Here is a 17,261-nt window from a genome sequence, read left to right on the forward strand (position 1 = left end):
AAATACATGTCCAGGAAATATCATATAACATGTAATAAATACATATTACATAGATAAAAGCCATAATATTTCTAGACAAACCATAGTTTTAAGGACATGGCTGAAAAGGCAGAACATGATATCAACAGTGTGAAGAAAGGAATCAATTTAAGAAGTCTGTTTGATATGGAACCGAGTGAAATCTGAAAAATGGGATAATCTGAATTTTTAGCGTTGCATTCTTTGAGCATGAGTGACACCCGATGGTGTGCGTGCATGCGTGCATGTGTGTGTGTGTGGTGTGTGTTCGCATTTGCACCTGTGTGCATGCATGCTGACATCATGCTAATGTCTTAGATTAAGAAATAATAATAATAATTCCTTCAAGTGGTGTGTTGTGAATTTTGTACAATATGAGGGTTTAACTCACACTGTAGTTTACAGATACAACTCCTTTAATATTGGGTATTTAAATTCAATCCTATTTTCAGTAATATCATAAAAAAGGATGTAAATGTTCTTTTCTATTTTTATATTTTTTAAATGACCAGACATAAAAGTCCACCCTTAGTCAGTGTAGCCTGATAGTCCCCTGTTGGTAACATAGGCATGTATGTATGTGTGTGTGTATGTGTGTGTTGTGTTGTGTGTGTGTGTGTGTGTGTGTGTGTGTGTGTGTGTGTGCGTGTGTGTGTGTGTGTGTGTGCGTGTGTGTGTGTTTGTGTATGTTTTTTTTTTTTACTGTTCCTTTACAAGATCGTGACACTACAGTGGGCATTAAAGGCAAAAGTCTGTGTGCATCTGGTTACATATGTGCGCTTGTGTGTAAGACAACTAATTGCCAATAAAAGAGTCTTTTGCAGAGCATCATGGGAAATGGTTCTAGTCAAGACGTTAACAGGCGTGCTGCGTTCCACACAGCTCTTACTAATGTGCTTTATTACCATTTCTCAGCCACATCAAAAGGTTTAATCAAAATAAACAATGTCTCTTTTGAGACACATTAAAGTAATATCTCTATTAGATAGGCAATTTCACTGCACAGTTCCCTAGTGTGTACATCAATCTGTGGGTTTGTGTTTCCCCCAAATGCTAGCATGCTCCACATCAAGGGATTACATGATTGAAAGATAAAATTTGGATTATGAAGTGCTTGTCATAAGTAACAAAAATTCTGCCTTCTAGTTGTTTCCCTGAAAATTGTTAAACTCTGCTATGATAAGTTGATTAAATTGGGAAATGTATTTCTACTTTGCAGAAATCCAAGAAGGGGTTTCAATATGCCTTTCAGTATCTGCAGAATTACATTTCTATTTTCAGGTGTGTGGATTAACAAAAGTACATCTTATCTCCCTGACACATGTTTGCAACGGTAGCATGAATACAGGATTTGAGCAGATGGAGAGTAAATAAGGAAACACATTTTGGCTGCAGATAAAAAGTTAACATACATGGAATTACAGAATATGGGATTGTGTGTGTGTGTGTGTGTGTGTGTGTGTGTGTGTGTGTCTGAAAGAGTTGAGACACAGGTGTTAAGCCATGTGTGCTACATACTTTGCGGCTGCCGTCGGTTGACTTGTAGGTAAGCATGTAGTTGTCAATTTCTGCGATTGGCGGTTGCCAGGAGATGAGAGCGCTGCGGTGATTCACTTCACTGGCTGTCAGGTTCAGGGGTGCGTCCATGGCTACCAGAAAGAGAGAAAAATATCAACTTGGTGCCAAATAAGAAATGTTTTCAGGATGTCTTCTATACCTACAACGCAATGTAGTTCTCACTTAATGACAAGTGTCATTTGTCCGTCCACTTTTACAAAACCATCATTCCTCATTGTGTTTCACGGTTTGATAGGTGCACAGTTGTCAGGTTGATATTAAAAGTAAGAAAACTGCTGAAGAAATGTTCACAGTTACCATGTTCAGAAACATGTGACTGTGCCATGCTTCACTCCTAGTCTTTTGTGACTAGGCCACACACATGACCACATTTGAAAAGTTTAAGTTAAAGTACCATTGTGTAACTTTTAGAGTTGATTCTTAGCAACAAAAAAACTTTGTTCTTTCACAAATATGTGCTCATTCATGTGTAATTACTTCCACCAACTAATCAAAGTATTCTCGTACGAGTAGAATCTGCATTCAGAATACATACAAGTGACGCGCTCATGCACTACCGGTCAAAAGTTTGGGGTCACTTAGAAATTTCCATTGCACACCATTGTAGACAGAATACCAGCTGAGATCAGTTGCATTGTTTTTTTAACCAGGGCAGCAGTTTTTTTAGATTACATTATGTGCTTACATAATTTTTTTAACTGATATCAGATTAGTGAACAGAATGTGCCTTTGGAACATCAGATGCATGGTTGCTGATAGTGGGCAATGGAGATATTGCATTAAATATCAGCCCCCCACTAAGATCAGCTGGTATTCTGTCTATAATGGAGGGGAATGGAAATTTGCCATGTTGTGCCTCCATCTTTAAAACACATTAGCCAAAGAGGGACAAACCTCCGCGTTTTGCGCTTTTACACTTAGTGGCAGCGTGATGAATGTCAGGGAGGGGGAGAAGATTACTCAGCAACTGCTGGCAGATTTGAAAGCCAGTTGCAGCTGGAGCATCACGCCTATTCTCTGGGACATGTAACGGAGTCGCCAAGGAAGTTAAAAAAAACACGCACACTTTCCAGAACATGTAAGGCACAAGTATTTTATTGAATAAATTGGCCCAATTCCAAAGTGAGCCCAGAGGACTAAGGACTAAAGACTCACAGACTTAATTGATCTCGGGTGCTAAGTGAGTGAGTGTGTGAGGCCACATGGGCTCAGATAGGTGTAAATGGGACTGGGACAGCCCTTCACGAGATGTTACCTTGGCGACATTTAATAAAGATGTTGCTGACACTTGCCGGTTTGAGTATTTTTATTTTAAGTTTGTCGCTTTCCACACAGCCAAGGCACAGGAGACGGCTGCCTGATTTTAATTTTTTTCAAACTTGTTTTACAAGCTAGACAACAGGTCTGTTCCGTTCCATGGTTGTTTGTCGTAATGTTGTTTGTTTACCTTTGAAATTTCCAGATTTCCCTATGGTCGCTTCGGTAAACGCTTGGAGCTGTGGGTGATTCCCTTTGGTGAAGTCTGCATCGATGCAGACTCAGGAAAGGGATTGAAACGTGTGCACTTAAACCCTTTAAAATTCAACATTGGGACAACCCTAAGCCCTTACAAATTTCCAGAGAACGCACACCAAAGTCCGTGAGTCTGTGAGTCTGGACTTTGGGATTGGGCCATTATCTTTTATGTATCGCAACAAACTGAACACAAGGTCTGGTGTCCCGCAGGCTTTTGATCATCTTATAGATATGAACATCAAGCTGTGGCTGATTCACTATCAGGAGAGGAAGTACAAGGCAACACAATCAACAGCCTGTCCACTTCAGGCGTTTTAAAGATATAAAAACCTTGAAATTAGAGCCACAGATAATTTGCAGGGTAGCATCAACACAGACCTGTAAGGAGTTAACTGGCCGAGCCACAGCAAAACACAGACGGCATTGGCCCATTTTTTGAAATTCACAGGCTGTCTGTGCAGCCTTGGACAGGTTTTCTCTCTGGATCAGACCAGCGAACATCCCCGTTTTTCTGGGGTTTCTCCTGTATTATAAGGCCATCTCCAAATTCCCCCTCCTTTTTGATGTTTCTCCCAGGAATGAAAAGGCTGCCTTTCTCCCTTTTCACTAGGTTTAGTTTGTTACTTTATTATTTGACATAGGCCTGTTTGGCAGGTTTATGGGTTTGTGGTGTTTTGCTATGGTTCTGCCTGTGAGGCGGGGAGTAGAGCAGCTGCTCACCAGCTTAATCAGGGAGAGTGCATGCATGTTTGCCTCATTAGGTCCCTTTTGTAGGGAGTGGGCTGGGCAATCCTAAGATGTGGAACAATAGGTAATACACGACTGCAGTAAATTACATTTTTTATAATATTTAGGGTTCCTATTGTAGTGGGTGCACATATATATGTACAAATAGTAAAGTCAGCAGTAACTGATCTATCCAATCGTAATTTTTGAGAAACTTAAGTGTTAATGTTGCTTGCTCAAGTTGGCTCACCCCATAATCACCTGTGTAGGTGGTATGGTCCAATTGGGGGCGGCTGCGTTAAAAGAGCATCAGAAGACGGTGAAAGAGAGTCTTGAATGTCTCAACTTGCTGAGCGGTTTTATACGGAGAATTATTGAGCTAGAGAATTTTTGTTTGTTTTTCCGTAAGTCTTTTTTTTATAGGCAGTGCGCTGGATGACGTATTTCATAGCCCTGTAAATAAATCAGCATTTGTCACCCCAATCCACATGTACTGTCTGCTGTGTTTTCACCCCATCACCACCCAACTTCAGTGTGGACATAGGCTGCAAGGCCCATTTTTCCCACACCCGTAATTTCCATGGCCTTTAAACTATATTATGTCATACACAGATCCAGAAGTTCTGGATGTTTGTCTGGCGTCACACAAGTTGCTAGATCTTATATGAAACACAATCCACACACTACATACAATTTCAACCCATCTGTCACCACAACTTGGCAACCCACAACCCAATTCAATCGTGTGTGAGCAGTGGCTCTCTGTGCAGGCAGACGGACAAGCTTACATAACGTAGCGGTTACATTGGCTGTTTTAGCTCAGAATGTCAACCCAGGACAGGGTTCAAACTAAAAATAAGGGAGACTCACTATAATGGACTATTCTTTTTTTTGTGCTTTTCCACCAGCATTTGACAGGACAGCTAGGTGAAAGAGAGGGAGAAGACATGCGGGAAATCGTAGCAGGTCGGATTCAAACCCTGGACCTCAAACTATATGTGCACCTGCACTACCCACTGAGCCAACCCGGCCACACATAAGGGACTATTCTACATAAACAGCAAACAAAATGTAACAGCTGGAAGCCAAACATAGACTAGTGCCATCATATAAAAAAGTAAGATTTTTTATTCTAAATATTACAACGGGAAGAAATCTCTTTATCTGTACTTTCTAAGCAATTAAAAAAAAGATAGGAAGAAAAAAAAAACAGAGGTAGATCAGAACAGGTTGACAATGGGGTCTTCATGCACATTAACTGTTAATGTACAGTATTCCTTAAGGTGGGTAAAATCCCCATGCCAGTAATCCTAAATCCCCAAAGGACTGAGTGACAGGAGCAGTGGGACACTTTCCATGTTTAGCTACAGCCTCAAAAGCATTCAAGCCCTTAATCAGCAATCCAACCCAAGTTTTACTGTACATTACATCACACCATCCAAGTTTATTTTTGGTTCCTGCACAGCTTTAAACAAGGTGTGATTATAGTGTCTTGATACCTTAACCACATCACAAGAAGACTCACCTCAATTTCCCCGCCTTACATCACCCTTTTTGAGTCAATATGTGATCTTCTGACATGGTAGCAGAAGCACTGACACGTTGTAACCTCATTTTAGTGCATGATAGAAAATAGATGACCTTCTATTTGGAAAATCTGTTTCCTGGAGTTACATCATGACTCTGGGGCACACTGTCAGCCAGTCACAAAACAGCGCTCTGAGTAGGGGAGTCAGGGACTCTGAAACAAGTGCTGCGCTTTGTGTGCTGTGCAATCTAACGTCCCCGCTGTAAATATGAGATAAAGATATCAACTTAAAGGCCGTCTCTTTCTGTAATTCCCTCTGTTTGACTTTTCTCACCTTTTTTTTTTTCTTCTTTCCTCTGTAGTGGGCTGAACTTTTTACTCCTCCTGAGGACTTCTCAACTTTAGGTTAAACATCTAACCCTCAATTGAACCCAGTCCTCGCACAAGTCTGAACACACACACACACACACACACACACACACACACACACACACACACACTCACTCTTCTTGTTTAAATCCTTGTCTGTGTGCACATATGGAAAGATCAATGACTGCTCCGTAATTAGCCGTGTGTACCCGTCTTGATAACCTCTGAAAAGAAGCAGGGTGCTTTCTCTCGGAGACAGTGATGGACAGATCCACGGTGTGTGACAGGGGGATGTAGAGAGATGGACAGAGAGGGATGAGGGGGGAAAACGAGGGAACAAAGAGTTTTTAAGAGCAGGAGGCTGACTAGTGTGCTTTGAGATGATCACAGATAATTGCAGATTATCCTAAAGTCCACAGTGACGTGCCAATCTCCTCCTCTCCTGCACCTTTACGTCTTTATTGACCTTGTCTGCATCTAATTGCTGCTTTTCCTCCTCTTCTTTTGTCAGTTTCTTCCCATACCCACATCAATCTGGGGGTCTTCTTCTCCTTCACACTACTCCTTATCTCCAATTGTGCTTGTGTTTCTCTCTCTCTGCTCCTCTTGCCCTCCCATCCTTTGTCCACCTCCTTCTTTCCTGCTTATCTAACAGGCTGCCATTCTAACTCAAAGTGCCAAAATGCCGTTTATCTTTCCGTTCTTGTCCTCCCCTCTACTTGATCAACACTGTAGCTTCATTATGTGTGTGTGTGGGAAAGATGACAAGTGGAAGAGGCGGCAGGGGTGTTTCATAGAAATGGATGGCCTGCAACCTCCCTCATTCTGCCTGTCTTTATTCTATTTTGGACTTCATTCATCTGTCTCCTTATCCTGTTCTCTCAAACTCTCCTTCCAATTAAACCTTTACATGGAGTGTGCCCAAGCAGGTGAGCAGGTGTCGTCTGAGTTCCTCGCAGCTCTGAAGCTCCATCTTCAGACGCGGAGGTTTGAACAATGGGATTGAGATGAATAGGTTTGGCTTTATCTAATGTATCATTAACATGCAGTGTATACACTACAAAAGGAGAAACACACACACACACACACACACACAGAGCAGCAGATGGGGAGGGCAGCATGGGCAGCAGTAATTTGTAGGAAGACAAGAGAGAGGAAGTTATAATGTTTGGAGTGTATATCACAGCTCTATGCTGATTTGCCAGTGCATTATTCGTCCTGAATGATATATAGATAACTCCTTTGAATATATGAAGTCTACTGATTTTAACCAACTGCTGCATGGATGAATCTCACAGATGGCATTATGATGTCACACCGTGGTATTGTATTTTAGAATATTAGCATTTGGATTATGATGATGATTATTAGCATCACGGACAACATCAAAGAGCCAAAAGAAGCCAGACCAACCACCATGCATCTTTCCAACAGGCCTACAGTGTCCCCCCCCACCCACCCACAATTGACTACATATCATACAGTACACTGCACGCCTTTCAACCCTGCATGTTTGGCTGGATGTACTTCCACCTACGTTTTTACTGTGGTATGATAAATTAATAAACTATTGATTCTTCCTTACGTAGATTTCTTTAACGTATTGTAAGGGACCTTAGATATGTTTGTAACAAAGTGGGTTAGTACATATTTTAGTTGTGAGCGGCCAGTTATAACCTGTGTTGAAGGAAATGGAGCTGAATTTGCTCACTAAGCTTTTTCTGTTGCTGCAAATTTTTTCACCTGTGTTTTGTCTGCAAATATGAGTTTCTGTTTGGACAGTAGTATAAGGAATTCCTTTTTAATCTGACCCCATGTGTATGTGGCTCTACTGATATGATTTGTTCTGTTTTATTTTTTTAAAAAGTGGAAAAAAAACATATTTTATATCTGATAAATTGTACAGCTATAGTAGTTAAAGTAACAGGAATAGCACACTACACACTTTATATTATAAATACTAAATTCAATATACTATACTGAGGGTGGTTGCAGGCCATCCATTTTTAATAAAGTAGCACTATTTCAAAGATTATTTCCATACATTACTGGTAATAACACAACTTCTTAAAAGTACATTAAAGTGTCAAGAATGCCTCAATGCCTGAAGAATCAAGGTTATGCTTCTATAATAGCAGCACTCTCAGTACTTTGTAAACAACTATCAGCTAGAGCTCTGTGAAGCTGCCCACAGCAAGGATCTCTGCTGCTTCAAAAACTTGCCAAGCACTTCTCCGCAAGTGAGCTCAGACACAACTGAGGGAAAAAAAGTCCCGGTGCTGCAGCCTACAGGCTTATTGAGATACCCGTAGCAAAATCCCTTTTTTTCCAGCCCTATAGCTTAAATATCAGCCGCTGGGGAGCCAAGCTGTCTTACTCTGTGTTGAACTCTTGAGGCATGGAGGCCAGACAACATAACAACTCTCAGCTGTGGTTAAGAGGCTTGGGAATCAACAAAGAAACTCCACCCTTAAAAAATAAAAAAAATACTACAAAAAAAAGGCAGTTTTTGCCACGTTTTGACTTAAGCCAGTCACATTGCTTTTTCTTCTTTCTTTGTGGTGTGTGGAGAGACCATCCTGACAGCGAGAATCTTCACTGACCCGTCATCTCTTGTACATCACGCCTTTGCATTTGCTGCTATGCACCAGATGGACCAGGAATAATTGCACTCGCAATTAACAACTCATTCCAACTGTCACAAACAGATATAGAAATAGAAATACCAAGATGTGACAAAACTGTACACAAACACATATAGAGACATTTCCCAATACACTGTATTCTGCTCACAGGAATACTTTTGTCTTTTAACCAAATATTTTTAACACCAGACTACTGGGAGAGCTGAAAAGCTTGTCCTCAAATCCCCCTCCCCAATTCAGATTTCATATTCGATGAGCAAACCACAGAAAATGTATGATCATTTTATACGACCATGCACATTCCACTATAAGACAAATGTTTGCACTACTGTTAAATCACATGTTAAGGTGCGTCCTTTTACAGCTGTATTTCAGTCCCCTTACTTATCAATACGACAATATGATTGCTTTAATTCATTATTATTTAATTTCTCTGCTCTTTAAAAAAAAGTGCTGTGATAAATAGACTTGTCTTAACTATCAGTCAGGATGAATACACACACTATTCACTGGTTGCTCTATTTTCCTTCTAAAGGCCGAGTGCCAGTAATTGTTAACTGTGTGGCTCAGTAGAGCCACAGAGTTACAGGCGGATGTAAAGAGACAGAAACAGAGAGACGATGACAGAGCCATAGCTGGGATCGTTGATCAAACCAATCAATGGTCTCATTATTTCTTACAGCCCGTTCACATTGTGACACTTTCCACTGGAGCGGAACAGCCCGAGAAATAAAACAAGCTGTGTAAGCGGAGCTGTAACAGGCTTTAAGATTTTAATTAGGACGTTTAATTACTAACACTAGAAGTTCCCTGTGACGCTGGAGTTTACCAAGGCGCCCCCTGGTGAGACTTGTCAACATCATTCCTGCGAGGATGAAGACTCTATTGGTGTGTGTCTATATAAAGTAGCACACATTTGTCTATACACTGTAGCTTTACAGCATGAATGGGAACTAGAAAGGCTGATAGTTTTAATACAAACACTGTTAACACATTTTATTTACCCAAGAGGAGCACTTGATCAAGATAAAAGATTATCTGCATTGTTCATTTATTGAATTTTGTTTCCTTAGCGAAATGAGGTGAAAGAGATTGAATTATATTAAAAATGAATGTTATCCTTCTTTAAGGCCATATTCAAGGACAACTTTGAAGTATATAGCAGAAAACAGAAACACTGTAAATACCAAATGAAAAACGTGTTATCATTGTTCAGCTATGTAAGTATGTAAAACACTACATGTCTGTTCTGTAATTGCTGTATACATTTTAATAACATTGGTAGAATTCTGAATACAGCAAACGTCGAGCTCCTGCATATGTCCCTCCTCTTGTATGAAAGAATTTGATCAACTTGTGTCTTTTCTACCCAATCATATATCTATGTACTCCAAAATGGAGTGGCAAGAATACTTATACGGTAGTCCATTTCACTAAGAGGAGGAATGCAACAATGTCAAGCACCCAACCGTTTCCTTGATTCAATAAGTCATGGTATTCAAAACAAAACTAAATCCTTGTCCTCTTTGCTCCCTCAATGGTGCATCCTACATCACATCAATTTTTTTTTTTAATATAAGAGATTCTAACTGGGGTATAAATGTGCGTTGTTTTTGAGGTACATGACGTACTAGGCAGAGCACATGTTTCCAAATTAGCATCACCTTAAACTGTCAAAAAGATTTGTTTATGTATGAGTTACTATGTGCATGCACAGCATTGACATGGTTTTAATGTAGGTACACCTAATTTTCCTAAGTCCCATTTATGTTCGGAAGTCTCTGCAGCCCAGCTTTCACACGTTGTCAGAGTTCTGTTTCGAGCAGTTTGTCACTGCTGCAGTGCAGGACACGTAGCTCTGGTACTCCTTGGGGGATATGAACTCCTCTGCTGACTGAAAAAGTTTTGTTTTTTTCTGCAAGGACTATAACAAAAAAAAAAAATAAGTTTACAGAGTTGCAACTCAGCTAAACTGGAACAATTCCCTCACCCCTAACTTTGCTCTTGAGGAGTAGCGGATAAAGGTGAATATAATTGGAGAGGTGGGTCACCTGGAGGTAAAGCAGCAGGGTGTTCACATCCTCATGACAGCTTGCGGTGCGATTACATGCACATTACATTCTTTCACCATGTCAAAGTGTCTACTGACCCCGGTGACTGCAACGAGTGTTACAGAGATAAAGGATCACAGACTTGTAACTGCAAACTCTGTAGCCTACAAAAAGCAAAAAATCAGTTGTACTATAAAACGAATATAACCAATAATAACAACAAAAATAAAAGTCAATTCTATTCCATATCTGATGCAAACATGCATCCACCTAGGGCTGGGCAATATATATGTTATAAACACTGTTTACAATTTCTTGGATAATAACATTAGAAACTTCAATAAACTTGATGAATTACATCAATTATCAACCAACTACACCACAGATATGAAGTTGTTGAAGTCAAATTGGATAATTTGACTGAAGAAACAAGGGCTCCTTCATCAAGACTTTACAGTGTCGGTACAAAGAGTGACAGCCCAACAGTCACAATGACCTTAAACATAAAAACTGAGGTAACAAGACGTGGGTAGTGTGGCAATACTTTGGATACTTGAAGCCTTGTTTGGCCATGAAGTGGACGCAACATTCCCTAACTACTTACAGTGAAGTTGGACAAAAAACAAACAAATGGTCAGTTTACTGTTTAATATGTCACAAACCAGTAACATCAAACAACAGTAAATACCACAAACCTGAAACCTGACCATCTAATAAATGCAGCCAGTGCTTAGTATCCAACAAAAGCAATTAGACCCATAGTTGAGAATGGGCAGCCTGCACCTCTGAAACTACTGCTAGTGAATTTAAAGCTTGATGTAATCTATTCAATAGAACAGTCTTTTCACTTCACTTGTAGTTCTGGAGAAATTATTTGTTGTTGTGTCAAGGGAAATCATAAACACTTAGACATCCTGTGGTGCATCACCAACCTGCTGTTTCAGTTCATTTAGGTTTAAATATAACAGAATATAGACAGAAACTAAACCAAATCACTTCAGGGATGGCAGTTATTATTAATTGTTATTTTGCAGCACGTCTGTTTTAATTGCCACTTTTCTGGCGTAGTTTTGGTGGTGTTGATATAAATTGCCAGAAGCCGAATGCAAAAAAAACCCGCCAGAGCAGAACCCTAAACTACCAACAACAAATGTTTATGCTAGGCTAACGGCTAACCCCAGCATATCAGCTCTCCCTACTGCTATCACAGAAAATGTCTGATCCCTGGACAATAAACTGGACTAGTACATTGCATTATACATGCATACTATAACGTACATGCTACATTACACATTTTCGTTTCTCTATGTACTGTTTAAAGTTGGATGACAATTAAGTCTCTAATACTTTATCCTTGGTGGAGGAAGGTCTGACAAAGCGAGACTATCCTTGAATTAGCTGCAGCCTTGAGCCTTTGGCTACGGTTAGCAGAACTTTCACCAAAGGGACATGAATTCATAAAACAGCTAATAGAAACACTCTCTCTGAAATGACCTGTGATTGGCCAAATTCTCCCGTCATGGGCTAAATTTTCTAAGGAGGAGTTGGAGAAGTCTCAGAACACTTACAATTACAACAATAACAATATGCTGAAAGATTATTATGAAACTTTTGCACATTGACGCCAAAAATAAACTGCCTACCCCAGCTTTAACTGGTATACATTACATAAACACTGGGTGTGTTTTCTCTTTGTATGACATACTTCTGTTGTTTGTGTTACACTTTCTTAATCTCCTGGGAAATGCATCCGCTGAATTTGACTCATCCTAACTACTTTAGAAACAGTGTGTAGGAGAATTCCTACTTAACAAATATTTTTTTTGGCGTGAATGAAACCCAGCACCCAGAACTACACCCACGTAAAAACACAGCAAGAACATTTACATGCCACACAGAAAGGCTTCAGTGTGGCCTGGAGAAGCGTCCTGCTGTGAGGAGAGAGTGCTAACCACCGAATCACATGTCGCCCACTGTATAGAGACGAGCTGAATAAAATGAGCACATACGTGTTTGGAGGTTGGTGATGACGGTGCCGCTGGTGAGGGGTCCTTTGGTGGCGTAGAGTGCTACAGAGTAGGTGGTGCTTGGCTTAAGTTTGGACAGCTGGTGCTCCTGCTTGTTGCCTTCCACAAGGAAAGTGTCAGCTGTCACTGGAAAAGACACAAGATTTATGTGTTTACCATACATCTTCTGTCTCTAGTTTTGTCTAAACAGACAACATTAAATTGTAACTCTTTGAAAAAAGCTCCTATGGGAATAATCGAAAGCGAATCTCAAAGCCTGCACTGTTTGGCCACCTTTGGGTTCCTCTTTCAAGTCAAAGGATTTCTGCATTAATTATATTTTTGGTAAAATATGCTTTTGGGGACAACTCTGCAAAAATGAGGCAAACTCTGTATGCAACATTTGTAAATGTGACAGTGATGCTAATGAGGACATAAACAAACCATTAGTTTATTGATGGTACGTGTTCTATTTTATATGAAGTCAGACTGATGGATAACATGATGGTTTGGATTTTATGTGGATGTTCCCGATTGCCAAAACAAATCTATTATATATATATATATCTATATATATATAGATATATATACTGTCTCTGTATCTGAGATGATCTGGCAGAGTCAGAGTGTAACACACATTGACTCAGAGAGCTGAGTAATACAGATTCCCCTGGATAACTTCAGACATAGCCTAGTCAGTGGGGTCATGTGCAAATGAGAAATATGCCCATCATATTTTCTCCAGCCGGTTTGTAAACGTCAAGAGCGAATATAACAACGGTTCAGTTCAAGTGTCATTAAACATTCGACTGGCGAGTTTGAAAATCATTTGCAAAAGCAAATAACTGGGTGATGTTTGTTTAAAAAATACCGTTCCTTTGAAACGTTTTATACTTTCATACTTACGCACTCTCTGAGTATGTGAAGTAGCTTTATCTGTGGCTGGCCTACCGACTGTAAGGTGGCAGTCATCCACATGGTTCAGGGACCAAATTATAAAGTAACTCTGATCCCCAATTGGCTGTCAGACGATGGGCTGCATCCCAAACTGAGTATTATAAACTGTTCTGAAAGCAAAAAAATGGGATCCATATTGCCTTAAAGGATCCCTCTGATCTCATTTCTTATTGGGAAAATACCCACACCACCACACACTGCACCTAAATGACCTGCTCCAACTCTGCAGTTTGATCTTAGTGCAGTCAGTACTATGACTCAATACAATTTCGATCATTTCATTGTGCAGATATCTAATCTCAATAACAAGTTGGTTGTAACAGTTCATGACACCATAGTTTCAAAATGCTTTATGAAACAAATATGACATGGCATACAGGCAATCGCATCCATAAAAAATTAATGTGTAAAAATGTGTTTCACATTCATGTACAATAAACTGGTAGCCAATTTAAGCAGCACCGCTATAGTGGTGATATGAGACGGACAGATTTTCAGATGGATTTTTCATTATTTCTGAAATGGAGGCATCAAAGGGGATTTAATGATTTTATCCAAATGTGTTAATTAGTCTATTTCAATAAACAACAAATGAATGAAAGCCTCTAAATGACAGTTCGGATAACTCACTCTGGTTGTGTGTGAGGGTCAGAACGTAGTTGTCGACACTGGAAACGGGTGGATTCCATCTCAGCAGGGCTCCTTGTGGAGTGATGTTGAGAGCTGTCAACTCAGCTGGCATGTCCATCGCTAGGATTACAATACCACAAAATTGTAAGCCCAATGTACAGTATTTCCAAAAAAGAGAATGATTTATTTTTAAGAGATCAGTGACATCTTGCCAATTAGACAGCTATTAATCACACACAAAGGTTCACTTCCTGCAGGACATACCAAGTCAACATGCTGGCTATACATGAACAAAAAATATCATCAACATTTTTGTTAAATAGTTTGTTTTACAGAAGAGACAAAAAAGAAGCTGTAACCAGAGGATCTATTTTTACTTAAAGAAATGTTTGAAATGATTTATCAATCAGGGGGCATTGATGGGCCTTGTTTAGATTTTAACGATTCTGATTCCAAATCTTCCTTTCGATTCAGGCTCTTATTGAGTCTCGATTTCGATTCTTTGAGGGGTGGAGTTGAAACGGGTCACATGCTTATTCCTCAAATAAGAGGAACGTTTTATTTTGATTCAATGGTGGGTTGCAGTTTTACAGTTTCACAAAATAAAGTCACACTAGAGCGGCGCTTTCTGCGCTCCATGGCTGCAACACAGCCACTGCGGAATCCAAAACTTGAGCATTTTAAATTTGGATCTGATGATCAGTTTTGAAACCAAAATCCTCCAAACAATTCCAAACAATTCCAATAAAGAAACGATTCCACAGGAATTGTAATTTTTAAAACAATTCGTAAGAATCGGTTCTCGATTGCCAACCCTAATCATCAGAATAGTGAATTAATTTTATGTTGATGGACTTATTGATTGATTGACTAATTGTTTCAGGTCTACTACTACTAACAATAAAAGTAGATACAGTTCCCCACATTACAAATCTCTTAACTTGCCCTTAGTGGCTTTGTGCTGCAGGATTTGTCATTCAATTTGTTCCCATAAAAGGAAAATACAAAAGAAATTTTAAAAAAAGTTTCAAGAAAACACAATTTGTCCAGACGCCAAATATATTTCTGTCATTTTCCATGTACTTTAGAAAACTGCTATTAATAATTTGTACATAAACTATGGAGCTGTGTCATAGTTTCTTTAATGTGCAATTTATATCATTTTGCACACAGCAGCATACAGTATATCATGGTACAATTGCAAAGATACATAAAATATCAACTACACCTAAACATTTTTGAATTGAGTAGAATTATAAATAGAAAACCATTATTCAATACACATCTAAGTTGTCATTATGGAAACCCACACACACCAACACTGAAGATGTATGCTAGAGCATTTTGATCACTACTTTCTCAATTGAAACACACATCAAAGACAAATTATGCAGTCAAAAAGGCAGTGGAAAGTCTCAGATATTCTCCCGAGCCTCCTGTTTCTCCACCCTCCTCCTTATTTCATTCTCAGACTGCTGGACATGCCAAAATTGAGTTTGAATTTAATTATACCTTTAACCTCAATGTTTCAACCCCAATTTCTATTTAGGTGTGTTATTTCAGCGCGGTAGAGAGCATGGCAGGAGAACAGAGAACTCTGCATGTGCTCCAAAGCTCTGCCCAGATGAGGTAATTAATATTGCCCTGCCCTCATCAGAGTAAAATAAAGAATGGAGTGGCCAGGTTGGTTCAGTGGTAGAGCAGGCACACATGTACTGAAAGGTTTATGCTTAACATAGAGGTCTAGGGTTTGAATCCGATCTGTGACGATTTCCTGCATGTCCTCCCCCTTTCTCACCTACCTGTCCTATGCGGAAAAGCCCCAAAAAATAAAGAATTGAGCTCATTAGCAAAACAAAGTGAGTTTAAATCTTTCTTATCTCTGCGATAGATGAACAAACCTGATTAAAATCATTACTTTAATTGCAAAAAGGTTTAAGTGAATTTAATGGAGGCTTGCCAAGTCAATTAGATTAGGCAATGGAGATGGAGTAGAGATGGCCAATAAAGAAAAAAAATAAACAGGTCATCCAACTTCATCAGTCCCAGTAATAATCACTCTCCATCTCCTGATTGCACCAATGAATCGCAGATTACGCTAACTACGCGCTCACGCTCACACTCGGATCTGTATCTGAAAGTCAAGCCCCAGTGCTTAAAATTCTGGACGAGAGAAAAGGTTCGGAAAAAACAAAACAAAAGGCTGCTCTGGGGCTTCAGTATGAGGTTACAGAGCATTTCACATGCTGGCGGAGAGCTCCAGGCAATTAAACCTCGAGTTTCAGCAGCCATTAGCATGCTATATTACCAAAATCTATCCAGTAATACAAGAAACCTGGGCATTGAGATAATGAACATGGGAACCGGCTGTTTCCAGTAACCAACTAAAGCATTAACTACATAGCAAATCACAAAACCAAATGCCAATAACACAAAGCAGCATGTACAAACGGTGCTATGATCTTTCCAGTTATACAGTAAAAGTTGCAACAGTCAAGATGTGAAAACAAAGACTTCATTGTTCTTATATGCTTCTACAGTTACAGTAATTGCAGTGCAAGTACAGCAGTGAGGGTTCATACACATTTTAACTATTGCTAATGCTTAGTGCCTTTAGCATGGCTAGCTATTGCAGCTTCTCCCATATTAGAGATGTCATTGATCTTAGATCATAGGCCACATCTCGCTTTACTTGGGTCCTGGGCCTTCTCGAGCCACGTCTTGTATTTGTCCAACACTTAATTAAATAGGCACTTTCCTGGCATTTCAATTTAATTTCAATTTGATTTCAGTCAACACCGACTTCACCTCAGGCAAAATTGCAAGAAATGAGTGAACCGGAAGTGAAATGAACATTATACCGCACAAATGGAACGTTACGGTTAAGACGATGTGAAATTAATATTTCATTAAACTATTTTTTATTAATCACATGTTATGCTGTGTTAAAAAAATTACAGGATTTTTCCACAACTTTCAGGATCTTTTGTTCTTCCAAAACTTTTCCAGGCCGGGAATTTGTATTTTTCAAATTCCATAACTTTTCCATTTTTTTTCAAAACGTATAAACCCTGGTAGTACTCTCCCACCTGGTGAATACTACAAATATGTGAGATAGAATGAAAATCTTAATTAGACAAAATATTTTAGACACAAATTAACGTTGTTTTGTGTTTGATCGTTCTAATCAAATGAGACTTTTTGGTAATTATAAATGGCCAGATGTCCGTCACCTCCC

At 39.4% G+C, this 17,261-nt stretch overlaps 1 protein-coding gene across 7 annotated transcripts in view; it reads right to left on the minus strand.

Moving 5' to 3' along the window:
- Nucleotides 1–17,261, minus strand: part of tnr (tenascin R (restrictin, janusin)) — a 190,565-nt gene that overhangs the window by 16,882 nt on the left and 156,422 nt on the right. For all 7 annotated transcript variants that reach the window (XM_032530649.1, XM_032530652.1, XM_032530650.1 and 4 more), the window contains 3 exons: nt 14,024–14,143; nt 12,440–12,583; nt 1,537–1,667 (listed from right to left, as the gene is read on the minus strand). In XM_032530649.1, the coding sequence (XP_032386540.1) occupies nt 1,537–1,667; nt 12,440–12,583; nt 14,024–14,143 (395 nt within the window). The remainder of the gene's footprint in view (nt 1–1,536; nt 1,668–12,439; nt 12,584–14,023; nt 14,144–17,261) is intronic.

This window comes from Etheostoma spectabile, chromosome 12 (assembly GCF_008692095.1).
Source record: "Etheostoma spectabile isolate EspeVRDwgs_2016 chromosome 12, UIUC_Espe_1.0, whole genome shotgun sequence".
Taxonomy (NCBI): Eukaryota; Metazoa; Chordata; class Actinopteri; order Perciformes; family Percidae; genus Etheostoma; species Etheostoma spectabile.